This window comes from Myotis nattereri, assembly GCF_964212035.1.
Source record: "Myotis nattereri genome assembly, chromosome: 1".
Classification (NCBI taxonomy): domain Eukaryota; kingdom Metazoa; phylum Chordata; class Mammalia; order Chiroptera; family Vespertilionidae; genus Myotis; species Myotis nattereri.
In genome coordinates this window covers 120,683,393-120,702,408 of record NC_138075.1, presented here as the reverse complement: position 1 = coordinate 120,702,408, position 19,016 = coordinate 120,683,393, and the positions used below count along the sequence as shown (strand labels likewise).

General features: G+C 35.9%; 1 protein-coding gene across 1 annotated transcript in view; it reads left to right on the top strand.

Moving 5' to 3' along the window:
* TOGARAM1 (TOG array regulator of axonemal microtubules 1) overlaps window positions 1-19,016 on the top strand; it is a 130,668-nt gene that overhangs the window by 42,386 nt on the left and 69,266 nt on the right. The window contains exons 4-8 of the mRNA XM_081087302.1: window positions 2,439-2,714; window positions 4,643-4,902; window positions 6,937-7,169; window positions 10,350-10,450; window positions 18,283-18,432. Coding sequence (XP_080943428.1) covers window positions 2,439-2,714; window positions 4,643-4,902; window positions 6,937-7,169; window positions 10,350-10,450; window positions 18,283-18,432 — 1,020 coding nt within the window. The remainder of the gene's footprint in view (window positions 1-2,438; window positions 2,715-4,642; window positions 4,903-6,936; window positions 7,170-10,349; window positions 10,451-18,282; window positions 18,433-19,016) is intronic.

The following is a 19,016-nucleotide window of genomic DNA, read 5'->3' as shown; positions in this document are numbered from 1 at the left end:
TATTAAATAATTTAGCAAGTTTGCCAGGTATAATGTTAGAATGTTAAGCTAAATAAAGTTCCTGAATACCAGCAACTTTTAGAAAAATGTAGTTTTTAAGAAATTATAGAACAAAATTTGTAAATATATGGATATCTAACAAAGATTTGCATGTCCTTTATTGTAATAGCTAAAATACTTTTTTGAGAGACGTGAAAGAAAATCTGAATAAACTAAAAGATCCCATATATAAATAGGTATACTTATTTACATAAATATATTAGTACATGTAAATAAATTTATGTAAATAAATAAATATGTATTTTTTAATCCTCACCCAAGGATATATTCTTATTGATTTTTTTTTTTGAGAGAGAAACATCAATGTGATAGAGATACATTGATTGGTTTCCTCCTATCAACACAGCCTTTTGGTGTTTAGGACAATGCTATAACCAACTGAGTTACATGGCCAGGGCTAAAAGATCCTATATTTTTAAACAGGGAGACTCAATAGCAGGAAAATGACACTTATTCCCAGATTAATCTGTAAATTAAATGTCATTTCAACCAAAGTCCCAACAGAATCTTTTATGGAGACTGACAAGCTGATCCTGAAATTCATATGACAGAATGGAGGGTCAAGAATGGCCTAGATCAGGGATGGGCAACCTTTTTGTGAGTGCGTGCCAAAACCAGAAAAATCTCTGACTCAAAATTCTTCTGCGTGCCAACCCTAATTTTTTGAGAACATGTTACGCCTACTTGATATCTCTTAAGGTGTATGTATGTGAAGAACCTTGAAGAAATAATAAAATTCATTCAAGCGACAAAAACACAGTATATGATGATGAAAAATACATTTATTTTTTAATGTATACATGTACACTGATAGTCCGACAGAAAACTTTATGACTGTGTTTGATATTATCAGTGGGACTTTTGCTGCTGCATCACTGATGACAGAGATTTTACATCAGGTTTATATTTCATGACCTTCAGAGATATGCACGAGCTACTACTTTCATCCGTCAGGCTACTCCTATTAGGAGACTTAACAAAATTCATCACTGAGAACAAAGATTCACAAGCGTATGTGGATGAAAACATGGAGAGCAATGCTGTTGCAAAGTGTTTTAAACAGGAAAAATTTTCTGGAATGGCATTCTAAGTCCTCAGTAGTTCGTTTTTGACACTTCTCTCTGGTACTCCTGTCTCTAATCGCTTTTTTTCAATGTTTTCCAACTCAACTCTAAGGTCAATAAGTTTCGGCTTCCAAATTGAGCTACTCTGAAATTTAATCAACTGCATTTCAAAGTCAGCCATGTCTATCCATGAAAACATTTGTAAGTTTAGTTCCTCCAGTTTCATGCTATCTGGAAACCTCATGAATTTTGCTGTCTCTTCCAGTTCTCTGAATTTCACAAATCTTGAGAAGAACTGCTCAATCGTTGACTCGATGATTCTTAAAAACAGCTTTTGAAGGCTTTGACAGTCTGTTCTGTCATCTTCTGGGAGGTCTTCAATGTGCCTCTTAAGATTTGGGAAATATCTAAATCTCTAACCGTCCACATCCCTCTTAAAGCCTTACAGTTTCTTTTCAAAAGCCTTTATGTAACCAAACGTAACATCAAGTGTCTTGCCAGTTCCTTGTAATTTAACATTTAAGTCGTTCAAATGTTCACAAAAGTTGTAAATGGAAGATTATAAGAGAGGGTTTTGCATGCCAGCAAAAGTTACTGGCATGCCCTAACCGGTTTGGCTCAATGGATAGAGCATCGGCCTGCGGACTCGAGGGTCCCAGGTTCGATTCCGGTCAAGGGCATGTACCTTGGTTGCAGGCACATACCCAGTAGGGAGTGTGCAGGAAGCAGCTGATCGATGTTTCTCTCTCATCGATGTTTCTAACTCTCTATCCCTCTCCCTTCCTCTCTGTAAGAAATCAATAAAATATACTAAAAAAAAAAAAATTACTGGCGTGCCATGTTTGGCATGCGTGCCAGGGGTTGCCCACCCCTGGCCTAGATAATTCTAAAGTAAACCAAAATGGAAGGGAATTTTTCCTATCAGGTCGATTACAAATAATATATTGTAATAGGTATACATAAATAGATTAATGGAACCAATAAGAAGCATCTAAGAATAGACTCAAATAATATATAGATTTATAGATAAAAGGGAAAGAATGGTTAGCTCAAAAAGTGGCACTGGAAAAATTGCATTATCTATATAGAAAAATGTTAATTAGATCTTTACCGCACACTGTACAAAAATATAAATGCCAGATGGAATAAAAACCTTAATGTGAAAAGCAAAAATCTGAAAACTCTTAGAAGGTGTGTGTGTGTGTGTGTGTGTGTGTGTGTGTGTGTGTGTGTATCCTGTCTCATTTATTTTTGTTTATTTCATTGGTTTCAAAGTTTAGTGGGAATAACATTTTTTTGTTTGTTTTATTATAGTGTATGCTAGCCTAAATTTTGGCAGTAAGACACAGCCAACATTTGGTAACCAAATGGAATGTATTTCATCATACTCTGGTCCAAATCCAAGCCCAGGAGCCTTCATCCTTCCTTCCTATCCTCTCTCATCTCGAACTAGCCCAAAGAAGTCTCAAGATAATTCTGTTAATTTCTCAAATTCCTGGCCTCTTAAAAGCTTTGAAGGACTATCAAAGCCAAGTCCTCAAAAAAAGCTTGTCAGCCAAAAATCATCTGGCTCAACAGGAAGAAATGATGGTAAAAATTAATATTTTTTCAAATTTATTTGTATGTTTGATTATATTTTAAAATTATGTTGTTAGATCTTTAAAAGCTTGTAAATTACATTTTTCTGTGCATTAGTAAATATCTAAGAAAATAAGCATATGTTAATTAGATCAAATGTGTAATATAAAATTCAGTTGAAATTTTGAATTGCTTTTTTTCTTCTATTGCCACTTCAAAATCCTTTTCAGAACTAGGTAAACAATAATGCTTTATAATGGACATGAACATGAACAGCCTGAGAAGCTACTAAAAATTTTAGCTTTACAAATATAAAATGTCATTCATGTTCACTATAGTATCTATTCATCATTCAACATTTATTGAATATTTAATACTAGAGACCCAGTGCTCGGGATTTGTGCACTGGAGAGGGAGAGGGGGAGTCCCTCAGCCCAGCCTGCTCCCTCTCGCAGTTCAGGAGCGCTCAGGGGATTTCCAACTGACGGCTTAGGCCCGCTCCCCGCAGACCTAAGCAGTAAGTCAGACATCCTTAATGCTGCTGTGGAGGCAGAAGAGGCTCCTGCCACTGCCACTGCACTTGCCAGCCTTGAGCCAAGCTTCTGGCTGGCTGAGCAGTGCTCCCACTGTGGGAGTGCACAGACCACCAGGGGGAAGCTCCTGCATTGAGCATCTGCCCCCTGGTGGTCAGTGAGCATCATAGCAACCAGCCGTTCTGCCATTCAGTCAATTTGCATATTAGCCTTTTGTTATATAGGATATGTTAAAATTATTTTAATGGGTTTTCTATTTATTTTTAACAAAATATTTTTTTCTTGCCTGGCCAGAATGGCTCAGTTGGTTCAGCATCATCCTATGCATCAATGGTTGCCAATTGATTACCAGTTAGGACATATACCTGGGTTGGTGGTTCGATCCCCAGTTGGGGTACATACAGAAGGCAGCCGATCAGTGTTTTTCTCTCACATCCATGTTTCTCTCTTTCCCCCTTCCTCTGTCTAAACATGTCCTCAGATGAGAATTAAAATATTCTTTTAATTATGAAATTAGCATATAAGTTTATTCAAGACAGATTCAGTCTCAAAATAAAATGTCTGTTAAAGGCAACCCCCTTATCCCACAGGCTTTCCTATCCGCAGCGCCTGAGGTAAGATATTTCACCTTTAAATTATCCCACAATGCTAATGTTCCAGTTTATAAATATAAGGTCACTTTAACTTATAGTGAATTTTATCACTTTCTGTTAGCACTAAACCTTCATTTCCTTGTATTAATTTCTTTCTGAATTTGTTTTTCCTACAAGATCAAATATTATTGAAAGCTGAGGCATTCCACTTGTTCTCCCCAGTGACCAGTATTTCTGTTTTGCATATGGTAGTCCTTCAAATGTTGCTTATGTAATTAAATCAAGCAAAAAAAGTAGCTCTTCTACCTTATTATGGACTTTACTATACAAATACTGGCCATGGTGATGTATATGAAGATAGAAATTTAACTTGGTATGTCATATTTTTATTTTTATAAATAAATCATGTTTAAATATATCTGTTGGCTCATTTTTTTATAATTTTTTAAAATATGTTTTTACTGATTTCAATAATGCCTGAAAGATCATTGATCGGCTGCCTCCTCAACACTCCCTACTAGGGATTGAGCCTGAAATCTGGGCATGTGCTCTGACCAAGAATCAAACAGTGACCTCCTGGTTTATTTGTCAACGCTCAACCACTGAGCTACACCAGCTGGATGAAGTGGCTCATTTTTGTTATATTTGTTTAGGAGACAATGATCCTTTTATCTCATTTTAAGTAGTAATATATTTCTAATAAAAGATATTGTGCTTTTTAATTTTAAAACACTGTATTCCAGGCATTTGTGATTTAAACTTCCACTTCTCTGAACATTTTTTAAAAAAGTAAAATATGCATTTTTTCATGCAGGAGAAAATTCTCAAGAAAAACCTCCAGTTCAACTCACACCTGCCTTAGCAAGATCATCATCTTCCCGACGAGGCCTGAATGGGACCAAGCCTGTTCCTCCCATACCAAGGGGAATCAGCCTTTTGCCTGATAAAACCGATTTAAGCACAGTGGGACCCAAAAAGAAAGAGCCTAATGATATTTGGAAAAGTGAAAATGATAGTGTTAAAATTGATCTTTCAGAATTAAATATCAAGGACAAAGATTTGGATCAAGAAGAGGTTAGAACCAAATACCATTTTTAATTTTTTAAATGTTTGTGATTTTCTATAATATAATAGTTTTATCTAAGGAAAAATCAAGTAGTTTTTATCCCATAACATGTTTTCTTGCTTATAAAAATATTTCATGTTCATTATAGAAAACGTGGAAATTTTAGTGAAGTACTAGGAAGAAAATTCATCACACCAAATCCTAATGCCCAGAATAATTAACTGTTAACACTAATGTGTTTTCCTTTAAGTATTCCCTTTATGCATATATTATTACTTTTTAAATTAAAAATAAGAATAATATAGCTATATACTCTTGCACTAACCCCTCCCAAATAAACAGTTTGTCATATTTGTTTTTATTTTTAAATAAGTGAAACATAATATAGTTTCCTCTTCATTCTTGAGCATGTCCCTTGTCCATATATGTGCATCATTACTTATCTTTATGAAATTAAGATCATATTGGATACTCATCTTTGAATGCTAGGTTATTCCATTTAAATTATACAAATGTATTGTCAATATGATAACTCTGTACATATTAATATGCCAGATAAAGAATGTGGCTGTTATATTAGTTTGGATTCAGAGCACAGCTTTTATAAATGCTTTCTTTTTATCATTTGTTTGCCTGATTTTAGGTTTAAAAAGTGTTTTACATTAAATATGTAAACTGAAACACTAGATGTTGATATTATGGGGTCTTTTTTAGCTGATTTTAAAGCTGTAAGCATCATGCACAGATCACTTGCTCAATAAAATAAATATTGATGCATATTTATTTTCAAAGCATTTCTTTAGCATTAAGCATGTGTAAAACTAATAAAGTGCCAAAATTGGTTCTTAATGAGTTAGTCATTCCAAATTCTAACTACTTGTAAAAATCTTTCCTGGTTTTTTTTATTTCAGTGGTACTTGGAAGGGGATTTATTTAAGAAAACAAACTTTTATAGAAAAGGCATTTACCTACATAATTTATAAATTTCATCTGATTATACATTTTGTATTGATTTTACAGTAACGTAAAATAGGCCTTTTTCTTTCAGTGGATAATTGAAAGGGTAATTTTTAATATATAATTATTAGTAAATGTAAGAAGATACTACTCTTTTTAGATATTGAATCTTTCAAAGATTTACTAAGGAAGTGGCATCCTATTGAATCAACCATTATAATTGTTATAATCAAAATATAAACAAAGCACAGTTATGTATATTTCTGTGTTCCTTAATTTGTTCAGATTTCTATTCCCAACCTTAATGTATTAGTTTCAGATAATGATTTCTACTCTGCATTTCTAGAAATACTTGGCTTCAGACGTTAAATAAAATGGTCTATTATTTTCTGAATTCTAACACTGGCAGGCTGGATGTGAACTTTAAATTTTAAAAAATGGATTACTTTTTGCTAACCTCATAGAACATCTAAATAGTCACATAAGCACACAATTGACTTAAGATTAGCTGGATCTCTGTGACTTTAACCCACTCCGCTGTCTACCATCTAATTCAGTGATTCATTTATTAATCTTTGTGCCCAGTGCTGGAAATACCATGGTAAATAATAAGATCCTTCTCTTACAGGGTTTATAAAATAGTGGGTTATTTATAAATACCTAAGTGATGAAATCTATATTTATACTATGTGCAGCCCTGGCTGGTTTGGCTCAGTGGATAGAGCATCAGCCTGCAGACGGAAGAGTCCCAGGTTCGATTCCAGCCAAGGGCACATGCCCCAGCTGCGGGCTCAATCCCTGATGGGTGTTGTGCAGGTCGCAGCCAATCAATGATTCTCTCTCATCATTGATATTACTATCTCTCTCTCCCTTTCCCTTCCTCTCTGAAATCAATAAATATATATTAAAAAAATACTATGTGCAGATATGTTAGCATCCATCTTGTTACTAGTGGATTAAAGAAGAGTGAGTAGCTAGATATAGTTAATGGGGAAAAATAGATACAGTAATGGATTTTAAAATCTAAGGATAACTTTTAGTTATATAATTATTTTGTGAAGTTGATTGCTTTTATTTTTTCTCAGATGCAGAGCTCTCTTAGGTCCCTTCGTAACAGTGCAGCTAAGAAAAGAGCAAAACTGAATGGCAGTACTTCGGATCTTGAAAGCCCTGATTCTGCAATTAAGCTCGACTTGACTATGGACTCCCCATCTCGCTCTTCCTCTCCAAACATCAGCTCTTATAGTGAAAGTGGAGTTTACAGCCAAGAATCATTGACTTCCTCTCTGTCTACAACTCCCCAGGGGAATAGAATGATGTATTTTATGTTTTAAGTTGATATTTGAATGCTAATCTGTAGTGTATAGTCTAAAGCCCTAATATCATCTTTGAAAAAAAACAAACCTTTAAAGCAATTTTCTAATTTTAAAAATGTTTAAATACATTTAAAAGACAATGGAAAAGTTTACATATCTTACTTTGCTTGACGTTGGTTTGGGATGGGGGTGGAGAGAGAGAACACAACCCCAGCTCTAATCTAGAGCACCTAAATTAATATGTATAAAGTCTGTTTCCCCAGCATCAGTTTTTCGTTTACCTATCTAAGATTTATCTCAACATTTCTTGTTCCTTAGCTCTTTTCTGGATCACTGCTCTTTGGCAATTGACCTATAGCTGATATTCCTGCTTTCATTTTAAATTCAGTGCCAATTTCCTCTAATTTATGGATAAACTCCATTTAGCTGCTACCTTACTATTATGTTTTGTTATTCCATTATTTTGTAGAAACTTAGGATTTCATGCCATAGTTTTCCCAGCCCTCTTAGAAGTCTTCTTAAAACAATAGTGTTAGAATTAGAGTCCTAGCCATCTATTTTTCAGCATAGCAATTTGACAAATTTTTTTAGATTACCTCAGTAAACTCTAAGTTTTAAACAGTGATCCCACCTTGATTTCTGAGATCTCTGTGACTCTATTCTAGGATTTTAGGGAGTCCTATCTTTTTTATTTTAGACAAAAATTTAAGAGTAAAATTGCTTGATTATAGGGTTGATGTACATTTAACTTTTACTAGTAAATTGCTTGTGCAATTTTGCACTCCCAGAAGCAATGTATGAGAGTTCCAGTTTTTTTTACATACTTATTAACAGTTAATGTTGTCAGTCTTTTTAATTTTATTTTCCTTTGATTTCAATCTGAACCATGTTTATATACAGCTATTACAAGTAAATAATTTTTAAAGTAAATATTTAAAATTAATATTATTTTCACTTAAATGAGCTAGAACCACAATAATTTAGGTAAATATAGATTGTGTAATCTAGTGGTCGGCAAACTGCGGCTTGCGAGGCATATGCGACTCTTTGGCCCCTTGAGTGTGGCTCTCCCACAAAATACCACATGCGGGCGCGCACGTACAGTACGATTGAAACTTCGTGGCCCGTGCGCAGAAGTCGGTATTTTGTGGAAGAGCCACACTCAAGGGGCCAAAGAGCCGCGTGTGGCTCACGAGCCACAGTTTGCCGACCACTGGTGTAATCAAAAGAGAGCCAGTGTTCTAGTAACTTTAATGAAAAAGGGTGTTTTATTTCAGCAGTTCATAGAAGTAAACTGAATTTTTGTGTCCTGTTGTGGAATGTGTTTCTCATTTCTTGATTTCCTTATCATTTTTTAATTTAAATAGCAGCTTATTTTGCAGTTGGAATTTTTTTTCTACTGGGAATTCCCGTGTTTTAATTACATTGGTAGACTAATGCTATATATTTACAAAATGAATTTGGAATCAGTATGTAACTACTTTTTCATTAAATTATCAGGCATTTAAAATATATATTTATGATTTAGATCTAAAGTCCTTCCCTTATTGTCCATGAATGCGAAATTTTATGTTACATACTACAGTTGCAAGGTCCTGTAACTAATTTGGTACATAACTGGGAAGAGACTTCATTTGATACTGTAATATTTAGAACTCACTATTCCCTATATTGTCTCAGAGTTATTTTCTTCAGATATTGAACTCAGTGAGAAGTGAGTTCAGTATACCTTCATCTATGGACTGAATTATTTTTAAAGAATTCAGTATTTCCACATTTAAGTTTAAATGGAAGGGAGAAGGAGTGAGAGAGAGATAGAAACAACAATGAGAGAGAATCACTGATTGGCTGCCTCCTGCACACCCCCTCACTGGGGATCAAGCCCACAACCCAAGCATGTGCCCTGACCTGGAATGGAAGCGGAGACCCTTCAGGAGCCAACACTCTAACCACTGAGCAAAACCAGCTAGGGCTGCTTTCTTTGAGAAATAAGGCCTTTAGGCCTTTATAAAGTTAGGAAAATAAACAAATAGTAGTCCAAGAAGAAAGTGGCATTCACTAAACTCACTTGTTGCAGATGTATTATCACATAGTTAAGTCTCTATTTTTGTATTACGAGAGGCCCAGCACGTGAAATCGCGTGATACCCAGACCCGCCCTGCATGAGCCACAGGACCCCAGCCCCACCTTCACCACGTGAGCCGTGGGCCCCGCCAGCCCCACTCGAGCCCCGCCTCACCACGCGAGCCACGAGCCCTGGCCCACAAGAGGTGCTCCATGCACCTCCTGGTGACCGGTTGTTTGGTCATGATGCTATTATGGTGTCACGACCACAGGCCTTTTATGATCTAGATTATATATGAAGGTAGACAGTATCTACTAGTGACCTAAGTGACCAAATGACCGGTCAACCAGTTGCTATGATGCACACTCATCACTAGGGGGCAGACACTCAACACAAGAGCTTCCCCCTGGTGGTCAGTGTGCTCCCGTGGCCCCGATTGGCCCTGATCGCCGGCCAGGCAAAGGGACCCCACCTGTGCACGAATTTGTGCACCGGGCCTCTAGTATTAGATAATTATGTAGAATCATTTGTTTTAGTTTGGAACGGACTCTTCTAGAATTAGGTGGGGGGTTTTTTGATCCAACAAAAGACTGTATGGCACAAGTTAGAGAGTTTTAAGTTTCTTTGGCAGTCCTCTCATGATTAATTAAGAATTGACTGTATGTTCAAAAGATTGGAAGTTCAAAAGGCAAACTAGGAATACCAATAAAAACCATTCCTGCCCTGCTGGTGTGGCTCAATAATTGAGTGTCAACTTATGAACCAGGAGGTCATAGTTCAATTCCTGGTCAGGGCACATGCCACGGTTGTGAGCTCAATCCCCCGGTGGGGAACATGCAGGAAGCAGCCAATCATTGATTCTCTCTCCCTCTCTGAAATCAATGAGAGAAAAAAATTATATATATATGTGTGTGTATATGTGTGTGTGTGTGTGTGTATATATATATATATATATATATATATATATATACATATATTTAAAACATTCTGAGCCATAGTTTTTTATACTTGTTGCCTGTTTAGTGAATTAATAAAAAGTATAAAGAATGTTTGATTTAAGAGTATTGAATAGCTCTCGATCTTAAATGTTTATTGAAATTATTTTGTTTCATTGTAGGTCAGACATATTACCAACATTTGGATCAAAACTTTGTCTAACAAGTCTTTCTTCTGGAAAGAATAAAATCTCTCAAATAGCTGAACAAAGCCCCAGTGCAGGTATTGTATGACTGTTTTATGAATGTGATTTATAGAAAGTATGATTTTTAAATGATGTCAGAAATAATAATGGATACATTTCAGAGTTAGAATTTTATAGTTACCAATTAGGACTAATTCTTTTAACTCCTTAAAAAGACATTTTGGCAAGAATAAATATTGTATTATTCTTGGAAGAAAAAGTATTTACCTGGCCCAGCCAGCATGGCTCAGTGTTTGAGCATCGACCTATGAATCAAAAGATCACAGTTTGATTCCCAGTCAGGGCACATGTCGAGATTGCAGGCCCGATCTCCAGTGTGGGGCATACAGGAGGCAGCCAATCAGTGATTCTCTATCGTCATTTATGTTTCTCTCTCTCCCTCTCCCTTCCTCTCTGAAATTAATAAAAATATATGTTTTTTATAAAAAGTATTTACCTGAATAAATGATTTCCCTGTAAGCCCATAGCTCAGGGGTGGGCAAACTTTTCGACTCGAGGGCCACAATGGGTTCTTAAACTGAACTGGAGGGCCGGAACAAAAGCATGTGTTTGTGTGAACTAATACATGTTAACACTGCTGCTGGTGAAGGAGCGGAGGGGAGAGCAAGAGAACCCTCCGCTCTTTCGGCTCCGCGGGCCGGATAGAACAGCCGAACGGGCCGGATCTGGCCCGCGGGCCGTAGTTTGCCCACCGCTGCCATAGCTCCTAGACATTTAGACTTAATTGATATAGAAAGAGACCTGGCTATCAGTTTTTGAAAGCTTTCCAGGTAATTCTAATAGGCAGCTTAGTTTGAGAACCACTGGACATCACAAAAGACAATTTCTTTTTTTTTTCTTTATTGATTAAGGTATTACAAATGTGTCATTATCCCCCCATTGCCCCTCACCCCTTCACGCATGCCCTCACCCCCCCTAGTGTCTGTGTCCATTGATTAGGTTTATATGCATGCATGCAAGTCCTTTGGTTGATCTCTCCCCCTTACCCCCACCTTCTCCTACCTTCCCTCTGAGGTTTGACGGTCTGATCAATGCTTCTCTGTCTCTGGATCTGTTTTTGTTCATCAGTTTATGTTGTTCATTATAGTCCACAAATGAGTGAGATAATGTGATATTTATCTTTCTCTGACTGGCTTATTTCACTCAGCATAATGCTCTCCCATCCTAAGTAGATCAGAATCCAAATATTTTTCTAATTTATTACTAATAAATTGTTTTTTATGAAAAATTATTATAAGTCAGTTTAAAAAATTTAACTAGTAGTTGAGTTCATGTGTATCTTATGTTAAACATTTTGTGAACTAACCTGGAAGTCTCTAATTTATAATCATTTTTCACAAAAAAATAATTTATTAGTAATCAATTAGAAAAATATTTGGATCCTAAATGGATGGGAACTGTATATGATTTTTTTATGATTAGTAAACTGTATGGAATTATGAATAAATGATAAGAAATTAGGATATAATACTTATTTTCACATGATCTCAGTATAAAAATCCTATCAACTTTTAAGGCTAGTTTACCGTCCTAAAAAGCTATATATATAGCTAATTGTTTGCTATAATTATTAATTTCTTGCTATTAAATAGGTCTTAAATTCATCTCAGTTTGATTCCCACTATCACTCTTATTCATTTCTTACCTACTTAGCCTCCTAAGATTTCTCTCCAATCATAGTCTCGTTCACTTACAATCTATTCCCCACAGTGTAAATCTGACTGTGTTGCCCAGCCTAAATGTATTCAGAACATTTTTCCATGATCTGGCCCTTGCCCACCTCTCCAGCCTCATCTTTTACTTCCCTCTTTGTATCTTGTGTTCCAGTTAAATCAGATCATCTTCAATACCTTTTCCAATCTCTTTGCAGTGGTGCATACCATTTCTTCTGGATGAAATCTGGAATTCACATCACACTTATTCAGGTGTGAAAACAGTTCAGTTGCTCTTTCTGGGAAGCCTTCCCCAATTCATAAATAAAGTTGTTCATTCTTTTGTATTATTACATTTTGCACTGACATCTTTATATTGGTATTACAGTTGTTTTACTTTTTTGGACTCTCAGAGTCTTGATTCCCAGAGATTATTTACCTCTAAATTATCTACCAAGTTTCTGTCATAATCACGAGTGCCCAACTCAACCATTTGTGCCTGGTATACTGGCTTTCACAAAGGTAGTATTCAACAAATAGCTCTACTAGGCACAGGGAGACAATGTATGTGCTTTGGAATCTGAAAGACTCTAGTTATAATCCTAATTTAATATGTAATAACCATATTCATGAACTGTGCAAGTTACTTAACCACTTTGAAACTCAGTTTCCTTGTCTGATGATGTAAACCTTGAGAAGGGTACTGAAGATTTAGATGTATAACATATAAAGCACCTAATGCATGGTGGACACTTGGCATTTGTTCCCCTAAAGGGAAGACATAAAGAAATACAATACATAAACTTACTCTTCAATACTTTTTTAAGGCTGATTGTTCTAATAACTTATTTGTAGCTTTACAAATATTTATGTAATTTGAAGAAACATGCTATTGCTAGGTTGTATCTAGTTTATAAAGTGGAGCCCTCGTTTGGAAGAATGTCTTTGGAAGTAGAAAAGAATAGACTTAGAAATTCTAGTGTGTTTCCCTCAGAACCTAGTTCTATGACCTTGTGAGTCATTTAAGTTATGTTAGAGTGATCATTCTTACAACAGTACATACTTCAAAAGGCAATATTCTGTGTTTTTCAACATTGTCTAATATTTAATGGTTCTCTAACTTGCCTAATCCTAGGAATAACCAGGAATGCATATGACATACAGATTCTAGTCCTCGCCTCACACTAATGAATCAATCTTTAGGGTTAGTGATCTGTATTTTTAACAACTTAGGTATTTCTAGGATCAAGTTTTAGAAACACTGTTATTGATTCAGTATAGGATAGTCTTGGTTAAATGTAATATACTGTCAAAATGTCAAGTTGCTACTGGTTTAGGGCAGTGGTTCTCAAACTTCTGGCCCTTTAAATACAGTTCCTCATGTTGTGACCCAACCATAAAATTATTTTCGTTGCTACTTCATAACTGTAATGTTGCTACTGTTATGAATCGTAATGTAAATATCTGATATGCAGGATGGTCTTAGGCTACCCCTGTGAAAGGGTCGTTCGACCGCCAAAGGGGTCGCGACCCACAGGTTGAGAACCGCTGGTTTAGTGTTTTATAAACTTGAGTTTATATTTTTTGCTTATGTGGGATGGGGTTTGTTTTCTTTTCAGTAAGCAAACAATTTCTACAAGTTTATTATTTAATTATTATAATAAAGACTATCTGAAGAAAAAACAAAAATAATTATGTAAAAACTATAAACCTAATCTGTCCTTACAACAGCACTTCCAATAAATATTTCCACATATATTCTACCACTATCTATTATAGCACATAGTGCTAAATTTTCTGAATGATATTATAAACTTTTTTCCCATAGCATTATATTGGTATCACCTATTTTTTTTTTAAATTAAGATGTAATTGATATAAGACATTATATTAGTTTCAGGTGTATAATATAATGATTCAATATTTGTATGCTTTGCAAAATGATCACCACCAATCTAATTAACATCTGTTACTATACAGGTATAGAATTTTATTTCTTAGATAAGAACTTTTAAGATCTACTCTTTTAGCAACTTTCAAATATGCAGTACAGTATTATGAATTAAATCCCAATGACTTATTTATTTTATAACTGGAAATTTGTACCTTTGACTCCCTCACTCATTTGGCCCATCCCCAGCCCTCTCCTCTGGCAACCAGCAATCTGTTCTATCTATGAGGGTTTTTTGTTCCACATATAAGGGAGATCATACGGTATTTGCCTTTTCTGTCTGTCTGAGTTTGCTTAGCATACTGCCCTCAAGCTTTATCCATATTGTTGCAAATGGCAAGATTTTATTATTATGGCTAAATAATATTCCATTGTGTCTCTATATCATCTCTTTATCCATTCAACCATAGGTGAACATTTAAGTTGTTTTCATATCTTGGCTATCATAAAGTATGCTGTATTGAACATGGAAGTCAGATATCTTTCCAAGGCAGTGGTTTTGGGTTTTTTGGTTATATACCCAGAAGCGAAGTTGCTGGATCATATGGTAGTTCTGTTTTTAGTTTTTGGGGGGAACCTCCATACTGTTTTCCATAGTGGCTGCACCACTTTACATTCCCACCAACCGTGCACAAGTGTTCCCTTTTCTCCGCATCCTCACCAATACTTGTTATTTCTTGTCTTTTTGATAATAGCTATTCTAACAGGTGTGAGGTAATATATCATCATTTTTATTTGCACTTACCTAAAGATTAGTGATGTTGAGCATCTTTTCATGTCTGTTGGCCATTTTTATATCTTCTTTGGAAAAATTTATATTCAGATCTTCTGCCCATTTTTAAATTGGATTGTTTGGGGTTTTTTTGAGATATAGTTGCATGAGTTTTTAAAATATATATTTTGGATATTAAAACCCTTACCAGTTATATGATTTGCAAGTATTTTTTCTCATTCTGTAATTTGCCTTTTCATTTTGTTGGTTTGCTTTGCTTTGCAGAAACTTTTTGGTTTAATTTAATCCCATTTGCTTATTTTTGGCTTTTGTTGCCTTTGGTTTTGGTGTTAATTCCAAAAACTTATCTCCAAGACTGATGTCAATGAGCTTATCATCTAATCCATTTGGGTTAATTTTTTGTGTAGTTTATAAGATAATCAATTTCAGCCGAAACCGGTTTGGCTCAGTGGATGGAGCGTCGGCCTGCGGACTGAAGGGTCCCGGGTTCGATTCCGGTCAAGGGCATGTGCCTGGGTTGCGGGCATATCCCCAGTGGGAGATGTGCAGGAGGCAGCTGATCGATGTTTCTCTCTCATCGATGTTTCTGACTCTCTCTCTCTCTCCCTTCCTCTCTGTAAAAAATCAATAAAATATATATTAAAAAAAAAAGATAATCAATTTCATTCTTTTGGATGTGGTGTCCAATTTTCCCAACACCATTTATTGTAGAGACTGTCCTTTCACTATTGTATATTATTGGCTCCTTTATTGTAAATTCACTCGCCATGTATAAATTGTTTTATTTCTGGGCTCTCTGTTCTGTTTCAATAATTATGTGTCTGTTTTTATGCCAATACCACACTGCTTCAATTACTAGCTTTGTAATATAGTTTGAAATCAGGAAGTATGATGCTAAAGGTTTGTCATTTTTGTTTAGCTTTTTAAAGAACCAGCTCTTAGCCCTGGCTGGTTTGGCTCAGTAGATAGAGTGTCGGCCTGTGAACTGAAGGGTCCCAGGTTCTATTCTGGTCAAGAGCACATGCCTGGGTTGTGGGCTCAATCCCCAGTAGGTGGCGTGCAGGAGGCAACTGATCAATGATTCTCTCTCATCATTAATGTTTCTGTCTCTCTCTCCCTCTCCCTTCCTCTCTGAAATCAATAAAAATAAAAAAGAACCAGCTCTTAGCCGGCTGGCATGGCTCAGTGTTGAGCATCAACTTATGAATCAGGAGGTCACGGTTGGATTCCCAGTCATGACACATGCCTGGGTTGTGGGCTGGATCCCCAGTAGGGGGTGTGCAGGAGGCAGCTGATCAATGATTCTCTCTCATCATTGATGTTTCTCTTTCTCCCTTTCTCTTCCTCTCTGAAATCAATAAAAATGTATGTATATGCTTAAAAAGAACATCCCTAAAGAACCAGCTCTTGGTTTTAACAATTAGTCTCACCTATTAATAGAAAGCATTTCCACTCAAAGCCAGTATCTTTATGATGCTTACTTTATGAATACCAAAATTAAGAAGAAGCCCTGACCGGTTTGGCTCAGTGGATAGAGCGTCGGCCTGCGGACTAAAGGTCCTAGGTTCGATTCCAGTCAAGGGCATGTACCTTGGTTGTGGGCACATCCCCAGTAGGGGGTGTACAGGAGGCAGCTGATCGGTGTTTCTCTCTCATTGATGATTCTAGCTCTCTATCCCTCTCCCTTCTTCTCTGTAAAACATCAATAAAATATATTTTTTAAAAAAACTAAGAAGAATTTGGAAAGATAGGCACTTTATTCCTGGAAGTTCTCTATAATTTATTTATCAGATTGTTTTCAATCCTCACCCGAGGACATTGCTTAGAGAGAGGGAGAGAAGAAGAGAGAAAGGGAGAGAGAAATTGATGTGAGAGATAACATCAATTGGTTGCCTTCCATAAGTGCCAGGACTGGGGATTGAATTCACAACCCAGGTATGTGCCCTGACCAGGAATCAAACCAACAGCATTTCAATGCACAGCATGATGCTTAATTAGCTGAGCCATTCTGGCCAGGCTATTATCAGATAGTTCCCTTTACAGTCCTCTCTAGCCCCCTTGCAACCACCCACTTCCTCTCCTCATTATCATTTTATTAAAATACCCGTAACTATATTAAAAACATGATATGTTGTTATCACTGCTTAATGGTTTACATAGGAGCTATATATAAAAATGGATGGTGACTCAAATATATATTGCCTAGGACTTTCATTTAGTACACAGTGGTTTTCACAGCTGCAGAGTATTAGCATAGGGTGGTCAGTTTAAACATCCAAACATATAGATTAAATTTTTGATATTTGTTAAAAGGAGGCCTACATTAAGGTTTTGATTTGTTTGGGTATTTATAATATGCTAGGCACTTTGCTAAACCCTTTACATCTGTTTTCTTAATTTAATCCTCACAACAGTTCTGGAAGAAGTATTACTGTTATACCCATTTTACAAATAAGGTGAAGTGTGTTGCCCAAGTTCTGTCAGCATTTTAAGGGGTGATACTATGTTTTAAAGCCAGGGTCCTGGCCAATGGGGCTCAGTTGCTTGGAGTGTCTTCCTGTGCACCATAAGGTCTCAGGTTTGATTCCCAGTCAGGGCACATACCAGGTTGCAGGTGGATCCCTGGTCGGGTAGAGTATAGGAAGCAACCAATTGATTTACCTCTCACACCCATGTCTCTCCATCTCTCTTTCTGTCTCTCGTATTCCTTCTCTAAAATAAATTTTAAAAAAAGAAAATATTTTCAAACAATAAAGCCAGGAAGTAAGATTCCAGATTCTGAGCTCTTATTCACGATGTAGTTTACTGCCTCACCAGCCAGACCAGTATAGACCCGTTACACAAGAATGGGAGATAATCTGGCCAGTGTTGCTCAGTGGGTGAGCATCAACTTATTAACCAGAAGGTCACGGTTTGACTCAAGTTCGGGGCACATGCCTGGATTGTGGGCTTGATCCCCCATCGGGGGTGTGCAGGAGGCAACCAATTAATGATTCTCTCATCATTGATGTTTCTATCTTTCCCTCTCCCTTCCCGTCTGAAGTCAATAAAAATATATATTAAGAAAAGAATGGAGTGTCAAACCAACAGCCTTTCAATGCAAAGGATGTCTCAAGACACAGTTTAAACATTTTAGACTTAAAATTTTTCTTTTTGCTGTAAAATTTAAAATGTCATTTAAACATGATATGCTTGTCATATTTTTAAAATATATGTATTTTATTATCTCTTTCAACATTGAATTTTATATTTCATTGTAATTTTAAAGCCTGTTTTGTAAAATGTTGTAGTATGGCTTATAATAAATGTTCTTATCTGCTAGTAAGTAAAAAGTAATACAAAATTTAAAATAAGGTAAAACTTTTAAAATTACTATAATGTTATAATTTCTATTGTTATATTAATGCCATTTTTAAAAGGGTAGAAGGCAAGGTAGATTTAGAGGGGAGATATGTATCTCTGTCATATTACCTAAATCATTCAAATAAATATTTTTGTTATTTTATTTTGTAGGGATTACAACATCCAACGTAAGCATAATTGGTCAACGTATGAACTATGGGTTTGAATGTGGTGATTTTGAAGATGTTAGGTCACATGACATTTCCTCTAGTGTTTTAAAAATACAAAATAAGGAACACCCAAGACATAAGCATACAAAAGGTTAGTAAATTTCATAGCAAGTTAATTTTTAAGACTGATTGTCTCTAAGTCAGAATTCTCCCTAAGCTTGCCGTTAGAGAAACATTGATTGAAATTTCTCAGTTTTGAAATTTTTTCTCTTACCCTTCTGCTAATATGTTGTTGCTTAAATAATTTTACTAAGTAGGAGAACACATAATTCATGTATTGGCTTATGGGCCTGCCTGAGGAGCCAGTGCAGAGAAGCAACTGCCCAGTAGGTTAAAAGTAGGGAATCCCTACTGACAGTGCCTCCCCCCCCAGAACACACTCACACACTTTTTTTTATAAGACATTTTACCACTAAAATGGGTGGAGAAATCATGTGAGTAAATGACTCTCAGATGCCTACGTAGGTTGTAACCGTGGAGTAAAACTATGGAAACTGGAATATAATTTCCATGTGGTAGAACCTGGGAAGGCTTCTTTATTATCACTAACAATTTACATTCTTTGTTTGTTTTAGTAGCAAGTAGCATCTCTGTGACTGCTCTTTCCATTTTTTCAGAGCTCTTATTACAGCTGCATTTAAAAAATTTCCCTTAGGTTAAGGAGTAGTGATTTTT